General features: G+C 48.3%; 1 protein-coding gene across 4 annotated transcripts in view; it reads left to right on the top strand.

Moving 5' to 3' along the window:
* The window catches only part of XDH (xanthine dehydrogenase), a 64,939-nt gene that overhangs the window by 24,809 nt on the left and 21,378 nt on the right, over positions 1-18,752 (top strand). For all 4 annotated transcript variants that reach the window (XM_023758622.1, XM_006094346.3, XM_023758620.1 and 1 more), the window contains 13 exons: positions 488-629; positions 2,532-2,624; positions 3,220-3,371; positions 4,575-4,668; positions 5,929-6,038; positions 8,162-8,346; positions 9,328-9,502; positions 10,945-11,028; positions 12,510-12,679; positions 14,835-14,958; positions 16,645-16,764; positions 17,447-17,543; positions 18,443-18,567. In XM_023758622.1, the coding sequence (XP_023614390.1) occupies positions 488-629; positions 2,532-2,624; positions 3,220-3,371; positions 4,575-4,668; positions 5,929-6,038; positions 8,162-8,346; positions 9,328-9,502; positions 10,945-11,028; positions 12,510-12,679; positions 14,835-14,958; positions 16,645-16,764; positions 17,447-17,543; positions 18,443-18,567 (1,671 nt within the window). The remainder of the gene's footprint in view (positions 1-487; positions 630-2,531; positions 2,625-3,219; positions 3,372-4,574; positions 4,669-5,928; positions 6,039-8,161; positions 8,347-9,327; positions 9,503-10,944; positions 11,029-12,509; positions 12,680-14,834; positions 14,959-16,644; positions 16,765-17,446; positions 17,544-18,442; positions 18,568-18,752) is intronic.

The following is an 18,752-nucleotide window of genomic DNA, read 5'->3' as shown; positions in this document are numbered from 1 at the left end:
GTGCAACCTTGAAACCGTCAGTGTGATTTTGGGGTTTTCTTCCCCAGCATCACCCCTCATGCACTGGGACCAGCTCTGCATGGCATTCCCTTTGACACCCCTTCCTTTGCTGCCCCATTTCCACCCACACCTTGTACACTGCTCCTCCTGGAGACAGTGGGGACAGTCCAGGTTGCCTTGTGACTAGTGACCTTTGGCAGGTCACATAACTTCCTTACCGATACAAGATGTGGCTCACAATGCCTCCTTCACCGAGTCTTCTGCTGGCTCAGTGAGCTAATGTATGTAAGAGCTGCAACCTAGTTCCTGCCTCCATCCATGCAGTTTTCCTCCCTTCTCTTTGGCAAGTATTTTCATTCTGAATTCAGTAGTCAACAAGTCCATAGAAGAGTTGGTCCCATTGTGGACCTGAAGCAGGGCCATGGGAATGGCGGTGGGAATGGAGTGGGGAGAAGGAGACAGCTCATTGGAAAACGGCATTTTCCAGAGGCTGAAAGACGCGCCCCGGAAGCAGCTACGTTTTGAAGGGGAGCGTGTGACCTGGATCCAGGCCTCCACCCTGAAGGAGCTACTGGACCTCAAGGCGCAGTACCCCGAGGCCAAGCTGGTGGTAGGGAACACGGAGATCGGTAAGAGCCTGAGGGGCCTGACTGGGGGCCAGGGACCCACTGAGGAACCCTGGGCCCTTGAACTTATGTAAAACTCCTGGCTTTGGAGACCTGTTTCAACCCCTGGGTCTTCAGAAAAATGACGTCTCCTCCCTTCTCTCATTTTCCCATTTCACGTGTGGGGTCACTAATGCCTCCTTCAAGAGTTGTCCTGAGTATTAACTGAGATCCTTGTTGACTGTTTTCCATAGACATTTATAAAGAGCCAGCTCTGTGCCAGGGACCCTGGGAGGGACTGGGTGCCAGGATGTACTGGACACAGTTCCTTCCCTCACATGTCTTCCCAGTCAGAGGCAGGAGGGAGCAATGTTGGTAAACTGTCCAGGCTGGTGCCTGATGGATGCTAGGGGTTCCATACATGTCACTCTCTTCTCCACCCTTTTCTGGGGGTGCTGTGGTAAGGCAAAGGAGAGGAGATATCCAAGGGTGATCATTTGTGTTGCCCAGGACCATGGTTACCTGTCCTGGTGGTGCCTCCACCTGGGACATGAGGCCCACAATATGCCAACAGGTCAGGGAGACTCGAGCTGAGCAGTTCTCCTGGTGCATGAAGGGTCTGGAGCAGAGCTGCCCGAGGCCGTGCTCATCTCCATCCATTTCTAAGCCGGGCTTGGCCCATCTCCACTTTGCTGGTTCCCAGGCCCAGAAAGGCTGGAAGGGGAAGACTGTGGCACAGCAGAGGTCTGCCACAGAGGACCTCTGGTTTGGGGGAAACTTGACATACTTTTAAGCAGCCAAATCCAACCTGTGGGAGACTCGTGGCTCTGGTTCTGGAAGGACCCTGGGTTCTGGTTGGTTCTGCAGCCACAGAGAAGAGAGCTTGGCTCGGTTCTGTGCTGATGGAGCACAGAGCTGGCCATGCCCTGTGAGCATGTGTGTGGTACAGAGTCCCCAGCCAGTTTTGTGACACCGGGATGGCAGGGTGAGATCTGCCTCAGGTGATGCGATCCTATGGCCCATATAGCCATGGTCCCGGGTGGCATGAGTTAAAGTGGAGAATGACTGGATGGAAGAATCTTCAAGATCTTTGCCATGTGACAGGTTCCTTGCCATGAGCCATAAACATCCTGAGCCAAGTTAGATTCTTAGAGAAAGGAATTCCCAGAGATTTTATAAGCTTCAAGTTAGAAATAATTTTTTAAGATCACTCCATCGGCTCCACCTCTTCCTTCCTTATACAGACCCAACAGAGTAACCACTCACGCTGGGGCAGGTGTTGGGGAAGCTGGGTGTAGAGAGAAACTTAAGACTTTCTGTCTCCATCTACGTTCTTTGTCCTGGGAGCTGGTATTCAGACGGGCCAGACTCCCCACAGCCTCGGCCTCCTTCAGAAATCCCAAACAGCACGTGAGAGGGAGGACGTGGGACGATGCACAGTCATTTCCTTTTTATCTTTTCCCTCTACCGGCCCATGGGCGAGGCTGGGAGAGGTGCTGGGTAATTGAGTCTGAGGAACGGGGCGAGTCTGTCCGTAGAGTTTCTACCTTGATTAGCAGATTTGAAGTTTTTCTCTCAGTTTTCCTTTTTCTCTGGATGTTAAACTTTCATGTTATTATTAGTTACCTCCCAACTCTAATAATAGCTCAAATACTGAAATCTGCCCATGCTTAGCTGTGTAACATGGGCAAGAAACTTAACCTCCCTGTGCCTCAGTTTTTTCGTCTATAAAGAGAAAATCACAGTATCTCCCAGGGTTGTTGTGATGATTAAGTGAGTTAAAATATGTAGTGCTTCGGAGAGTTACTGACATATTTTAATGTCCCATGTTTTCTAATACTGCTCCTAAACACACACACACACACACACACACACACACACACACACACACACACCTCTAACGTCCGGCTTCCCGTTTCCCTCGAGGCATTGAGATGAAGTTTAAGAACATGCTGTTTCCTGTGATCGTCAGCCCAGCCTGGATCCCCGAGCTGAATGTAGTGGAGCACGGCCCAGAGGGTAAGGGAGGTTCACCTGGGCCCCCCGGAGGGGTTGGGATGCTGGGGATGCGTCCCCTTGGGGGATGGTGGGTTCTAGGACAACCTCCCCTTTGGCTCTGGCTGCCACCTGCTTGTCCTGGAGCCTCCCCGCACAGGGGGAGGGGCAACCTTCACCGCCTTTCTCCATCATGGTAGGCATCAGTGGGCAAGGGCTGTGAGATCTCCAACAGTCCTTCTCAAGCCTGGCCACACCTTAGAATCACTCCTGGGGTCAGGAGCCTGGTGTGGGCAGGCATGCGTGGGTGCTTTAAAAAAATATGCCAGGACTTTACCCTCAGAAACCTGATTTTATTGAGTGGAGAACCGCTGGTTTAGTGAAAGAGCACTCTGGTTGTAGGAGAAGAGGCCTGGGGTTGAGTCTTGGATCTTTCATTAGCTGCGTGGTGGTAGGCAAGTCACTTAACCCCTCTGGGCCAACTTTCCTTCCTCTGTATAAGGATGCGAGTCCTGGCGCAGCCGCACTCAGGTTGCTGTGAAGCTTCAGAGACTCTGTGTGTGAAAGTGTTTTCTGCCCTGGGGAGGGGATCGCTGCTATTCTGAGCGTGTGTTCCCAGGGATCTCCTTCGGAGCCGCTTGCCCTCTGGAATCTGTGGAAAAGACCCTGAAAGATGCCGTGGCCAAGCTTCCTGCCCACAAGACAGAGGTGTTCAGAGGCGTCCTGGAGCAGATGCGCTGGTTTGCCGGGAAGCAGGTCAAGTCTGTGGCGGTGAGTCCCTGCCCGGGGGCCTCGAGGCCCAGGGGACAGGGCCTTTCACCACACCAGGAGCCTCACACTTGAATGGGTAGAACTGCCTGAGTGTTTGTTAAAGATGCAGATTCCTGGGCCCTGCCTCCGAGATGCTGGCCTGGAAGGGCTGGGGTGAGCCTGCAGGTGCTGCTGGTGCAGGTGGTCTGTGGGCCACTCCCGGTGACATTCACTTGGACTCAGTCTTCTCCCTGATGTTGGAGAGATGGGGCCTTCTGTCCCCCGCTTCTGATTGGCCCAGGCTCTCAGCAGGTGGATGAGAGATAAGTTAGAGAAAGGCCAAACCAGGGAGGGGCACAGCCTTTCCGCATTGGGGGTAGAACCAGAGGTAGACCCCTGAGAGGAGGGAGGGCTGTCACAGTCAGCCTTCAGACTAAACCCCAGATTCCCAGTTTGCAAGTGGCATTCGCACACAGTGCCATTTGAGGCTCATAATTGTTGCTGGTGTTGGAAGGAAAGCTAACCCTTCTATTCTATTTTTAAAAAATGGTTTTTTAAATTAAAATAAACAAAAAATAAAGCAAAACAGCCCACTCCATTCTCCACACCTTACCCCAAGCCCCGGCCGCTTCTGGGTGTAGATGAGGAGATATAAACAAGCAATCTCTCCGGAGTCCCCAGCTCAGCTGGCATCTACTCCCAGGGAGGATTTGTTTTCATCGAGCAGCTGGCTTCCTCCCTGGTTTCCAGGAGTGAGGACCCTGGGTCTGGTTCTCCCAACATTCTTTGCCAAGTTGCTGGGAAGCTCAGATCCAGTTAGAACAAATCATTCATCCTTACATCTCCCTCCTCTTTGTCCTTGATCTTTATCTTCTATTTCTGTGGTACTGACTCTCTATGGCTCTGTGATAAGCCACCTAAACGCTTTCAGAAAAAGGTTGGGTGACATTCAACATACGAATTTCAAGGGGCTGAGTGAGGTGCACTGGCTGCTGAATTTCAGAGCTGGGCCCCAATCCCAAGCGGTCAGATCACAAGTGTCGCACGATGTTCGATGTTCTGATTGCGGAGCTCTCACTGCCCCGGGCTGTGTCTCCAGGGGCTGGAGGGCGGGCCTCCCTTCACAGATGATGCCTGTCATCCTCCCACCCTGCGTTTGGGAGCCAGCTGGGTGAGCACGGGTTTCCAGGCTGGGCTCTCACGCACACTCTCTGCTTGTCCTAGTCCATCGGAGGGAACATCATTACCGCCAGCCCCATCTCCGACCTCAACCCGGTGTTCATGGCCAGCGGGGCCAAGCTGACCATCGTGTCCAGAGGTGAGCTGCCTCGTGCAGAGGGTCCTGCGGGAGAAAAGTCTCACAAGATGGGTTACTTCCTGGAGGGACAGAGTCCAAGGTCCAATGACCCCGCTGTCCTATGGTTTGGACTCCTGGAAGCTACAAGGGATCACTCGTGTTGGGGGCCAGGAGAGCTGGGCCACTTCTTTATTAAGAATTCACAGCTGGCTTGGTCCGGAGGCCTTACCTAGTGGGATGCTAGAGCCAGGATGCACCAGCTCATCACAGCAGATCGCTGGGTCAACAGCGTTTGTGAAATATGGCTGTTACTAAAAATTAAGTTATATAAGAGTGAAATAAGATAGATGATATTAATGACAAAGGTAATGAGTACTCAAAATTCACCACTTGCTAATTATTTTACTTCGTTTTACTGTTGTCTATGCTGTTGAGGCTCCTTCCATCTATCTATCTGCAGTGGAGATGCTACATGGTGGTGTGCTACTGTGCATCCTTCCTTGTCAGAGGGTCCCCAGCACCTCCCCTGGTTTGATGACTTGCCAGGAGGACTCACAGGCTCAGCATATAGTCATACTCATGGCTATGGCTCATTACAGAAGGAGGCTACAAGGCAAAATCAGCAAAGGGATAGGCACATGGAACAAAGTCCAGTGGAAATCTGATACAAGCTCCCAGGGCCTCCCAGAGGATCACACAGGACACCCTTGACTCCCCCAGCAGCAAGCTCCCCATGGGAAGTGCAGGCGACCAGGAAACTTGTTAGGGGCTCAGCACCTAGAGATCTAACTGGGGGGCTGGTCACACAGGCCTGCCCGGTACATACCAAAGTCCAGAGGCCCAGAAGGAAAGCAGGTGTTCAGCATAAACCATGTTGTTTTTACAAACCGTGAGCCATTCTTATCAGGGAATGCTAGGAACCCTCTGGAGACCCAGGTTCCCAGAGGACAGCCAAGGGCCCACCTTGTAAACAGGCCTTTCAGAGGACAGCAGGCCTTTTTCTAACTCCACAGCAGTAATGTCATTCTGGTAGCTTGAAATTGGCTATGGTGGGAGTATTGATACCATAGACACTAGCGACTCAAGGCTACACCCCCAACAGCTGATTGTTAACATTCACCAGCGCACCATTGCTTAAGGATTTCAGATGGAGGGCCTCGACCCCAGTTGTGCCATCCACTCCCATTGACTGTGGGCATCAGAGACCAGGATGCAGAAGCCCACTGGTGGGTTGCCCTGTGCTTTCTCACATCGGTCCCTCTTCATCTTGCCTCTGTACAGGCACCAGGAGAACGGTTCCGATGGACCACACCTTCTTCCCTGGCTACAGAAAGACGCTGCTAGGTCCAGAAGAGATACTGCTTTCCATTGAGATCCCCTACAGCAGGGAGGTAAGATGCTGTGCCCGAATCACTCCCACACCCGCCAGGCTCCGGACAAGGAGAGCAGAGTTGGCTTCGGGACCAACCTTAGCATCTCTCAACTGTAACACCGATGCTCTTGTCTCTGAACTTTGCCTTTGACCAGCCCTATTCCTCTCTGGACAATGAGAAGTTTTAGGGTGGAGCATAGAGCATGGAGAGAAGCTAGATATGAGATCCTAAGTGAGTCAATTTACCTTCCTGAGCCCCAGTTTTCTCACCTGAACAATGGGCACAATGTTACCTATTGGGAAGGTGATTGTGAGGCCTGAAAAATAATTCTGAAGGTTCCTGGCAGATGCCTGGGAGCCGGTGGAGATCACACATTACAGAAGGAGGATACTACTGGTAACTAGCAACACAGTTTCAAGGATGCATCCTGCTGGCGAGTATTTCTCCCCCGGTCAGAGGAGACGAGATTTCATCAGGTGAAGTGTGGGGCTCATGTGCTAAGGGAAGAAGCTGATTGGAAGTCAGACCCTCACATGCTGACCTTGCGCTTGACAAGGTGTTTACTCACTGACCTTGCTCTGGGTGGATGAAGGTTCCAGCTTGTTCAGCAGGTCAGGGCGCCTCTGGCCGCCTTGCTCTTGTTCCTTGGGGCCTGTGGCAGCTTCACCTGGCGTGACTCGCGCCTCTCTCGGCAGCACATCATTCCATGATGGGCCTTGTAGAAAGTGACCTGTGAGAGGCTGGGAACCAGCGATAAAGGAGCGTATTAAGGGTTTTCCACAGCTAGTGCTTGAATTTTTACAAGGCATGTTTCACCCTGGCTAATTTTAACCTCCTTAATGAAAAGCTAATTAAATTAGAGCAATTACATCCCTGAGGTGGTTTCTTAATGGTGCTCTCGCTTGTCCTTATAGACCATTTTGAGCAGTGATTCCCAGAGTTTTGTATTTCACAGATCAGTAAAAGAATGTTAAATTATGAGGTTGGGAAAGGAGGCAAGAACAGGCATAGAACTGCCCGGTTTTTATTTTGCCAGGCACGGGACATAAAATATCTCTTCTTAAAGAAAGGAGATGTTAATACCCAGAATCAGGAAGGATTTCTCAGGAAAGAACAATTGAGTCAACACTGACCTTTCCTGGCAGCCCAGGGAAAACGTCACAGGGGACTGGCACAGCCCTGGACATGAGCAGCTGGAACCTCTGTCCCAAGACCAAGTTCAAGGTCTGGGCTCATGGCCCCAGGGCCTGTCTGACACCAGGAAGCGGAACCAGCTTTAGTATCAGGAGGGGCCTCTATGGCTTCTTCAAACAAAAGCCTGTGGTCATTTCAGACCTCAGCAGTGGGTCTCCTGCTTTCTCCAACAACCCTTCCCTTACACCTCCCCGCTGTGAGGTGAATCAGAGTTTGTGCTGCCAGGGTGAGTGCGAACCTCAAGCAGAACCTGACACAGAGAGGGCTGGATAGCACATGGTCCTTACCAGGAAAGCAACTCACACTTTCCCCCTGACCCCAAAGACAGAGCTGGCTTAGACTCAGGAAATGGGTGATCAAAGGACAAAGGCAGCCTCTGCCTCATAGTGCGGTCGGTTCTTTCGGCCAGGAAGCCAGATTTCTAAGCACAGCCCACAGGCTGGTGGGAGAGCCAGTTAGGGAGCCAGCGAGGAGGCTGCAAGCTGCAGGCTGTTTCCAACACTCTTGGGCATTTCTCTGTATTTGCTTGAGAGGCAGTCCGGCCAACAGAGGTTTCGGCACAGCCCCCGAGAGGCCGTGTGCTCTGATACTGGGTACTAGGATGGGGAAGGTTCTCGAGCCTGAGGAGTCTCAGGGAGGAGTTTGTGAAAACACCCTTCCTCTCTCAGCTGTTGGGTTGACAGCACCCCATTCTTCTTTGTCCCTGACTTTGTTTCCTAACTAATAGGGAGAAACCCTGACCCTCCCAGATTCGGGAATGCTATCTGGAACTTCTGAAAATGTGATGGTTAGGCCTCCATCATTGATCCCTGTCACCAGCTCCTTGCTGATGTGCGATGGTGTTGTCTCCTCACCTCACCTCACCACATACCCCTGTGTTTCAGGCTCACCATCTGCAGTCCTTGCAAAGCAGGGTGGGAAACTGGTACCATCCTCTTCTCTTTCAGGGCGAGTTTTTCTCAGCCTTTAAGCAGGCCTCCCGGAGAGAAGATGACATAGCCAAGGTGACCTGCGGCATGAGAGTCCTGTTCCAGCCAGGAACCACACAGGTGAAGGAGCTGGCCCTTTGCTATGGCGGAATGGCCGACAGAACCATCTCAGCCTTCAAGACCACGCGGAAGCAGCTGTCCAAGTAAGAGCTAACAGCAAAACAATCCTGCTACTGCCCTATGCTGCTGCTACTCCTCCTGTGCTGCTAGCAGTATTACTATTGCTGCTACTACTGTGATTACTGCTATTACTAGTAGCATTATGACCAATAGTATTGCTGCTGCTGTACTATTACCATTGCTGCTCCTGCTGCTACTGTTGCTACTGCTATTACTAGTACTACACAGCTACAACTATTATTACTATTGTTGCTTCTAGTGCTGGTATCACTGCTGTTGCGGCTACTACTTCTACTACTACTATTACTACTACTGCTTTTGCTATTACTGTTACTACTACTGCTTCTACTACTACTACTATATTACTTCTATTTCTACTACTATTACTATTGCTCCCACCAGTACTACTATAGCACTACATGTGCCAATGCTAGTATTACTACTACCAGCATTGCTATTAATGCTATTACTAGTGCTATGCTATTACTATGGCTACTACTATCACTATAGGTACTATATGGGAGCAATGGAACCAAGCACTTCATTGGCATTATTCTATGTAATCCTGACCATACCTGTATGGATAGATAAATCTTAATGTTGGAGTTTGGTTCCAATTCTTGGCTCCAACACTTGTCAGATGGGTATAGAATAAGTCAACTATGCTTCAGTTTTCTCACTGGTAATGAGTATAAAATTTTTCCTACTATACATTTTAATTTAAATTAAAAATGATGTTTCATAAAAAGCACTTAGGACATTGTAAGGACTTAATAGACTTAACTATTATTTTTGTGGTCTTTTATAATTGGATCTGTTTTTAAAGATGAGAGAACTGAGGCTCTAGGAGGCTAAGTAACTTGCCAAAAGTCACACAACCATGAGTCTCTGAGCCGGATTTCGAACCGAGGTTCACGTGGCTTGAGGTCCTGTGCTCACCGCCTGCACAATGATTCTGGGGGCGGGATGGGAGCGCTCTCCCACACCTACCTGCTCTCTGGCAGTTTCTGGAACGAGAAGCTGCTGCATGAGGTGTGTGCAGGCCTGGCGGAGGAGCTGTATCTGCCCCCCGATGCCCCGGGCGGCATGGTGGACTTCCGGCGCACACTCACCCTCAGCTTCTTCTTCAAGTTCTACCTGACGGTGCTTCATAAGCTGGGCAAAGAGCATCCGGAAGATGTGAGTGTGGGGCCTGGGCAAAGCACGGACTCTCTGCAGCACTTTTGTTTGGGAATTTGGGTAGCTGGTGTGGGTGAGACAGTGCTGTGGACCAGGTGGTGAACTTGCTTCTTTCCTGTGGACATGAAAAGGCAGAGGAGCAAGGACCGGGAACATAGCCCAGGGAGCCACACGGAGATGGGATCCAACTCGGTGGCTGAGAGGCAGAGCACTGGGCTGGGAGTCAGGGACCTGGGTTCTTGTTCCATCTGTGTCATTATCTCAAGTGGGAACTTACATGGGTCATAACTCCAATTCTCAGTTATAAAATCTGCAAAAGGGGCCGGGTAGACCAGATGATCCTTCAGCCATACAGCTGATACAGCCGTGGTTTTGTAGTTGGAATGGGAGCGCAGAGAATGATGAGAATGTGGAGCGTGGAAGGGGTATGCAAAGTGGAGCATCTCCAGCCACTGCAAGGATGTACAGTCAGGAGAGGGTGCTGGCTGATGTGGGCCAGCTCCCCAGACTGGTCCACCAACAAGCACTTATTTTGCACCTTTTAGACAGTAAGACTGCACTGGGCACCAGGGGGCAGCTGAGTGTGGAGAGAGCATGGTCAGTGAAGGCCAGTCTAGTGTGATAACTGCCGAGATGGAACCTGAGGAGCAAAAGGAGGGAAGGCTTCACAGGTGTGGGGACAGCAGAGCAAAATTCCTGTTTTAAAAATCCTCATGAGGCAATGTTTTCAGATTATATAAGTAATAAAGACTTATTGTAGAAAACTTTAAAAAATATTGAATTGTACCAGAGAAAACCACTGCTAATATTTTTGCTTCTTCCTCTGAACTTTCCTCTACATTTATCTGTCCATCTGTCTCATTCTGTTTGTCTACTCCATCTCCTCTCTCTCTCTCTCTCTCTCTCTCTCTCTCTCTCTCTCTCTCTCCTTCCTTCTATCCATCGATATATCTACCATCTTAAGATCTTTTTTATCTGGATATATCATTTTCTAAATAAATTCGAGGTCATGCTGCATGCAGTTTTATTTCCCCCTTGAGTCCATTGAGATGATATTGTGAACATTTCCCATATCGTTAAATATTTCCCACAGAATTGAGGAGGAAAAGGAAGACTTTTCCAGGAAGTCTGGGAGGAGAATAGCCCAACAGAGAGCAGCATGCATAAATGCAGGGAGGAGGGAAGCCATTAGGTGTGTGGGCAGAAGTACGTGCCACTCATTACGCAGGGGGCGTGGTGGGGGTAGAGAGGCAGAGGCTGAGAGTGAATACTGAGCTCTCAGAGCCGATAGTCAGTATTGAGACAGATCCAGCCAGTATTAGAAGGAGTGTCAAATGAGGAGATGAGGGGAACAGTTGTTACTTTTGCCAGTTGGGGGACAACCAAGGTTGGGGTCAATGATGGAAATAGTCAAGGTCACCTCTGTTATCTTGCTTCCGCAGAAATGTGGCAAACTGGACCCCACCTTTGCCAGCGCCACCTTCCTCTTTCAGAAAGACCCTCCGGCCAATGTCCAGCTCTTCCAGGTGAGTGGAGACAGTGTGTGCTAACATCAGGGGTCCTTGCAGAGTTCATCAGATGACGCTGACCATGGGCAAATGACTTACTCGAATTGCATGTAGGTGCTTAAAGCTCCGTACTGTTGTGCATAAGTATCCAGGGAAGAAAATGGGAATTATGTTAATGTAGGGAAGCTATTTCCCCCCTTACTCACCTAAATTTTTCTCCTGGGATTACTTTCATCTTCACCTGCTCCTTAAAGAGAAATTTCCCTCCCATTTTATCTTTTCTGGCCCCTCTGTGGGACTAATATGCAGAGTCAGGAGTTCTCTGGATCATGTAAGCAAACAAAACAGAACAACAACAAAAACAACATTCTATCAGCAGAAGCTTTTTGAGAGGTACTAGATAAAAGGTCAATTTTCCTAGAAACATCTTGGATTCTGTGGGCCATATAATCTGTGTTGCAACTCCTCAGCTCTTTCATTGTGGCACAGCCAGAGGCAATACATAGATGAAGGTGTAGTGTTCCAATAAAACTTTAATTATAAAAACAGGCAGTGGGTCAGATTTGGCCCACAGGCCACAGTTCATCAGCACTAGAATGCAGTGGCTTAGTGCGTGAACTCTGGGGTCCGACTGCCAGGACTGGAATCCAACATAACCGGGGAAGCTTAGACAAGATCCTCAATTCCTCTGTGTCTTTGGGCAAGCTAATTACCCCCACAATGTGGACAATGATGGTACCTCTTTCATGGGATAGTTTTGAGGACTGAATGTGTCAGTAAAAGTAAATAGCTTAGGTAGTTCCTGGCACATAGTAAACATTCAATAAACATTGGCCATTACCAGTTTTACTTAAAACATAAAACAGAATTTTATTATGAAATGAACACATGTTAGGACACTTTGAAAAATACAGAAAAGACTAAAGAAGAAAATGAAAATCACCCCAAATCTTACCTCTAAGAGAAAAATCATTATTATATTTTTGTTTACTTTCCATTTTTATGAATATATGGACATGTATATGCTATATTGATAACACGTGCTCTTTTTTTTTTTACTATGAAATTCAAATCATTTTTACATACACACATACACAATGCTTTATGTCCTGTTACACTTAACACGAGCTTCCTTCCTTCTCATTAAAATTCTTCAAAAGTATGTTTTCACATTTGCATACTATTCTTTATAGGAGAGTAACATTATTTACCCAACCCCCAGTGAATGGACATTTAGGTTCCTCTCTTGTTTTTTTTCCGGTCCTGTACGTGGTGAGCCTGTGACCACCTTCCCGACGACTTAGCACATGCTGTTCTGTTTCCTTCGCCGGCTCCCCTCCTGCCCCTCCATTCTCACTCCTTAGGGTTGCTTTGCTGCCTGGCCTGAGACTCCCCACGGTTTCCCTGGGCCTGTAGGAGAACAGTGTCTCCCCCACACCCTTTCTATCCCCCCATCCCCCCCGCTCAGCTCAGCCTGACTGGTGGCCATGTCATTCCAGGAGGTGCCCAAGGGTCAGTCTGAGGAGGACACGGTGGGCCGGCCCCTGCCCCACCTGGCCTCGGCCATGCAGGCCTCCGGAGAGGCCGTGTACTGTGACGACATCCCTCGCTATGAGAATGAGCTGTCCCTCCGGCTGGTCACCAGCACCCTGGCACACGCCAAGATCAAGTGAGTACAGTGAATACTCTTGGAGAGGAGGGCGCTGGGAGCACCCTGCCAGGCACTGGAGATGTACCCGTGTCAGTCCAGAGGGGAAGATGGGGATCATCTTAAAACTACAGCCTGGAGAGGAGCCGGAGAGGTTAGGGGCTTGGGGATGCCAGGAGGGTGAAGGGTGGACTTGCAGAGGTAAGCAGGGGCCAGATCAGCAAAGCCTTGGATTTGCTGGACAGAGAGATTACACTTGAGCCAAAAAGCAATGAGGAGCTGCGGAAAGGCCCTTGACAGGATCAGGTTAGATCTGCACTTTGGGTATTGGGCTAAACTTCCATGTGAAATTTCAGAAGAACTTGAGTCAGCACTAAAGGGAAGAACATGGCCTTAGAGTGAGGGACCTGGGATTAGATGCCTGCTCCGGTGCTTAGCAACCATGACCTTGGCCTGTGTGCCTAAGCTCTAAGTTCCCCCATATGTACTAGTACGTAATAGGATGCGTTTGTGAGGGTTAGTGATAGTGTCCACAAAGGACCTACCAGAAAACAGTCTCTTGTAGCTGCTGGTGGAACTTTGACAGCCTGAACGGCAAGAATGCCACCTCTATGTTGTTGTTGTTATTGTTATTATTATTAATTATTATTATTAATAGTAATGATTATAACAAACCCCTTAACATTTATATGGAACTTAATCACCACATTTTGGTGTAAAGCATTTTACATATATTGGCTTATTTATTCCTCACAATAATCCTATAGGCAGGTCCTATTATTCTCTACATGCTCCAGATGAGGAAACTGAGGCACAGGCAGGGTAACTGACTTGCCCAGGTCATACAGTTGGTAAGTGGCAGAGCCAGAGTTTGAAGCCAGGCAGTATTAGCAACTGGGCTGTGCTGCCTTTGGGTGTCCAGGATGGAGAATGGGACTTCATTTCCTGGTGAGCCCTAGAGACACATCCCACTGAGTAGACCAGCGACAAGCGACCCTCCTGGGGTCTTACCACGGCATGGATGTGGGATCGGGTCCCCTTGTCATTGGTCTTTCCTCTGCTGACACTCCTAGACTGGAAAAAGATCCCAGGAATGGGAAACTCTTCCAGGTCCCTGAAAAAAAAAAAGTTTGTTTAAGATGATATGGTTGCCAGCGATGGGGTAAATTCATTTGCCTTTGTCCTTGTCTTGAGCCCATACTGAGAGTCCCATGACCGGCACTGTCTCCACTCAAACAACTTTGCTCCGTCCCAGCCATGTCGGGATGGATGTGGGAGGGCGAGGTGGGGGACTCTGTGGTAACTGCAGTGATGGGGCTCTCCCGACTGCTGGCACCTGGAAGGGAGTGTGGTAGAGCACAAGTGGACCTGACGTTGGCGCTCTTCACACTCAACCCCAGTCCCAATCTCGCTACGCTGCTCTCTGGCTGGGTGACTCTGGACAAGCTCTTTAACTTTCCTGAGCTCGAGTTTCCCCAAATGTAAAGTGGGGACATTGACAGTGACTTTCTGGGGCTCTGGCGAGGATTACCTATTTGAAAGTTGGTTGGTACAGAGCAGTTCCCATACCTTTCTCTGAGGTGCCTCTGCTCTATGTCCCCATGGGGTCATGGGCCAGAGTGAGCGGGACACAGTTCAAACTGTTATAACTGATGGACTCTCCATGCATTCTCCCTTGGAGGCCTGAATTGTCTAATTATAACTGGGGTGCCCTACCATTCTGGGATAGCTCTGTGCATGTGAGGAGAGAAATTTGTCTGTGTGATGATGCTCAGGTCCATTGGATGAGTACAGCAGGGCCCTAACATGCTCATTGTGGATAGATATTATCTGTGAGGTGGGCTTTAGCCAGCATTTAGATTGCTGTTCACTATATTTGGTTCCCTTGTACTTGGCCATCGGAACAGGGCATAGTAATAAGTCCATGAGGGCAGGACTGTCCTTTTCATCTTATCTTCCCAGCAGGATTCAGCATAGGAGCCTTCATATAGTAAGCATTTAATCAACACTTGCCTAATAAAATAGGATAGAATAGAATAGAATAGAATAGAATAGAATAGAATGTGGAGAAGGGAGAAGTTAGGGTGGAGGAAAAACCATCAAAATGAGGACAGTTGGATGGCGGGTCTCCCACTTTGGTTTTCCTGCTGACCCCTCATGCTGCTCTCTCTTGCAGGTCCATAGATATTTCAGAAGCTCAGAAGGTGCCAGGGTTTGTTTGCTTTGTCTCTGCTGATGATATTCCTGGGAGTAACACAACTGGACTTGGTGATGATGAAACAGTCTTTGCGAAGGATAAGGTATGGCTTGCATTTTTAAAATATGAAGTTAGTGGAATGAGTATTTAAGTTTTAATTTGTGCACATTCTTCCAAATCCCTCATGTTGAGAAGACTATACATTTGCACGTGTTGGCATCATCCAATTGGCCAATATTCAGGACAATCAGTAAAGGGAGAGAATATGCTTGGTAGCACTTTTTATTTTCATTTAATGTTTATTTGTTTATTTAGTTGATGGCTGCTGTTTGTACATAGTAGAATGACTCCATGCCAAAGTGGCATTAAAAAAAGGCTGGTGATTGTATTTGGACTAACAATCAGATTCTTAAGGGTACGATATTGAGTTCCTTTACTAAAATAAAATAAAAAACATTAAATAAACTAACCAGATAGAAATCACAATACCACCATTATATGTGTACTGATAATTCACTTATATGAAAGTCCATATATTGATTTCAACTATATATGGAATCCTGCCAAAAAACAAGTTTCCAAATATTCAAGACAGCTGCTACAAAATCCATATACTTACAGAGTAGTTCTCAAGCAGTCACTTTATAATTCCAAACGTTGCAAATTAGAAGTGGATTGGTCTTGCTGAAGGGCAAATTCACCTTATTATTGCTGTAAAAGTGAAGAAGGAAAAGAAAAGCTGTAGACCCAAGGCACAAGGACTCCAGAGGGAGAGCTTTTGATAGAAAAACCAATTGCTTTACAAACTCCAAGAGCCCCAGGAGCACGGCTAGCATTATGGTTAGTGAGAGTCATTCAGGTTCAACAACCATTGCACTAACCAATTAAGTCAATAACTTAACAGGGTCCTCAAGAAAAAATGATCAGAGACAGGCATACTAAGTATTGGTTCCTATTGTCAGAAACCTCATTTTCCAAAGAGATGAGTTAGACAAATTTTTTGTTTGTTGCTTATTTGGGGGGGCATGTTGAAAGAAAATTCTCTCTGAAGGAGAGAATTAATCTTTTATAGGAACTGAACTATTAATTAAAAAGAATAATTATTCTACAAATCTAACAAAAAACTATGAGTCATCAAGTCTAAGAACTAGCATTTGGAAACTACTGCTTCTGGGCATCTATGTAAATATGAGATGATGGCTACCTTTGAGGAGCTGTTGGTATAAATCTGGCAAACAGAAGATGAAAGAGAGTGGGTGGTGGAAGGAAAATAAAACTGGGAGTCAGGGCCCGAGATTTAATCATGGACTGGGAACAAGCCAATTGTGATCTTGCTGTCTTGTCTGAGTCTCCATCTCTTTGTATGAAGAACAAGGGGGTTGTAGTAGATCTGAGTTGACAGATACAGGTCATACTGCCATATCTCCCATTCTGCTGCTCAAGGCAGACATCACTAATCGATCACCACATTCTATCCTGGGCAGCTTCTCAACAGGCTGTCAGTATTAAATCATCAGAATTGGCCCTTGAGATGAAGTGAGTTTGCCATCCCAATACCAGTCATCTCCAAGTTCCTTTCTACTCCCACAGATTCTAAACACTTATAAAGGAGCACACAACCCAAATAATAGAATGAGGACGCGAAAAGGCCCCAGAGCATTCCTAAGATGTGTCTTAATAGGAAATTGTGGGGATGGGGGACTTCCTTTTTGCCCTTTTGAACAATTCAAAATAATTGGGTTTTTGAGGGGTTTTGTGGTATTCTTCAATAGTCTGGCTCTACTCCTAGGTGACTTGCGTTGGGCACATCATTGGCGCCGTGGTCACCGACACCCCAGAGCACGCACAGAGAGCAGCTCAAGGAGTGAAAATCACCTATGAAGAACTTCCAGCCATTATCTCCATTGAGGTAATGAGAATGGGCTGCCTGTGGAGAGGGGTGAGCCCCCCGTCTCTGGAAGCGCACTGTTTAGGATCCTCTAGTGGAGATTCTAGCACCGGGTGGGATTTGACGAGATAGGTTTTTAATCTCTTGCGGCCCTGGGATTGAGTGGTCCTGTGAAACCTAGACTCGGTCCACTAACTGTTAGTGCCTAACAGCCACACTGAGTCCCTCCTACCCAAGTTCAGCTCCATTTGGGCCCTTGAGGGATTCTTTGCTTTTCCTCAAGATCTAAGGTCGTCTACCTCTGTCTAAGGCAGTGGTTCTCAACCTTCTGGCCCTTTAAGTACAGTTCCTCATGTTGTGACCCAACCATAAAATTATTTTTGTTGCTACTTCATAACTGTAATGTTGCTACTGCTATGAATCATAATGTAAATAAGTGATATGCAGGATGGTCTTAGGCGACCCCTGTGAAAGGGTTGTTCGACCGCCAAAGGGGTCTCGACCCACAGGTTGAGAACCCCTGGTCTAAGGAAAGGGTTGACTTTCTGGGCTCCACGTGAGCTTACTTTAAATCTGTAGAAGATTGCAGAGATGCCTGTGTGAAAAAAGAGGAGCCACCATTCTGGGAGCTTCTCTTCTGCACTCAGGAACCACCTTCCTCCCTCTGAAAGTCAAGTCGCTGAAGCTTCTTTTTGATCCTCAGGATGCGATAAAAAACAACTCCTTTTGGGGGCCGGAGCTGAAGATCGAGAAAGGAGACCTCAAGAAGGGGTTTTCGGAAGCAGATAACGTTGTTTCAGGTACAGCTGTACGTGCAGCAGTGGGGTTGGGCCGACCCTGGCTTGTGAATGAAATTCAAGAGCTGTACCTTGAGTCTTGGGGCAGGGAAGGGATTTCCTATCATTTCCGAACAGAAGAGTTCCTCTGGTGTTTGTAACAAAATAGTAGACAGTTGGCTGGGAAAGAACTTCTGTCATTCTCCACTCTCCTGACTGTAGGCTGGAGACACCTAAATGATCTAGAGAGAGATTAGTGTCGTGGATTTGGAAGACTGTCTGGGGAAGGTAACAGCCTCAGATGTCTGGTCAGCCTCGGATCTGCCAGGCCTTTAACCACGTGGACTCCTGGCCCTCCCCCTCCCCCACAAAGGCCGTTCCCACCCATCTTCAGCTAGCACTCTCCCTGCCCCCCTCCTTCTCCTCCACCATCCACACTGTGAAATCAGGTGCATAGCTCTAACCCCAGGGCAAAGTTGTGAGTAGATAGGCCCCTTTTGGAATTTTCTATGTTTCTATTGTGCATTGCTAAGTCACTAGTAAGTTAACTCACTAACTGGCCTGATAGCTTCCGTTCTGGAAGGTATTTTTAGCTTTCCAATCACCTCTATTGATTCTTTCTTTATCTTTTCCAAAATTTTACAGTAATAGTTTGAATCTCTTCAATTTCCACTGGCTGCAGCATGAAGAGAGCTTCATGCCGGATGCATTTCAGTGTCATTCTGGTTTCTTTGTTGAGGTGGGCGGTTCAGCTCCCAGATTGCTAAGACTGAGACTCCTTTTCACACCAGTTGGGGAACCTAGAGGTTACCTGTGAGCACTTGATTCTTGCCTTGGGCACTTGGCAAGTACACACTCTTCTTAAGCAAACATGTCCCCTCTGCAGCAGCAGGCTCACTGTGGGGGTCTTGTTGCTTCCTCAGGTGAGTTGTATATTGGTGGCCAAGATCACTTCTACCTGGAGACTCATTGCACCATCGCTGTCCCAAAAGGCGAGGCAGGGGAGATGGAGCTCTTTGTGTCCACACAGAATACCAATAAGACCCAGGTGGGTGCCCTGTGGGTCAGCTCAGGGGCCTGGCAAGGACACCAGGGAGCTCCTGGCATTGTGGGAAATGGGAAGAGGGAGACCTGGGTTGGTCCAGAAGGGAATTAGAGAGTAGTGGTCCTGGACCAGACCCTGTCACCAACAAGCTGGTGTCACTGAGCTTGTTATAAAATCCTTCTCTTCCA

Source organism: Myotis lucifugus, unplaced genomic scaffold (genome assembly GCF_000147115.1).
Source record: "Myotis lucifugus unplaced genomic scaffold, Myoluc2.0 scaffold_134, whole genome shotgun sequence".
Classification (NCBI taxonomy): domain Eukaryota; kingdom Metazoa; phylum Chordata; class Mammalia; order Chiroptera; family Vespertilionidae; genus Myotis; species Myotis lucifugus.
Note: the sequence above shows the minus strand (reverse complement) of the source record. Positions and strands in the feature narration are given on the sequence as shown.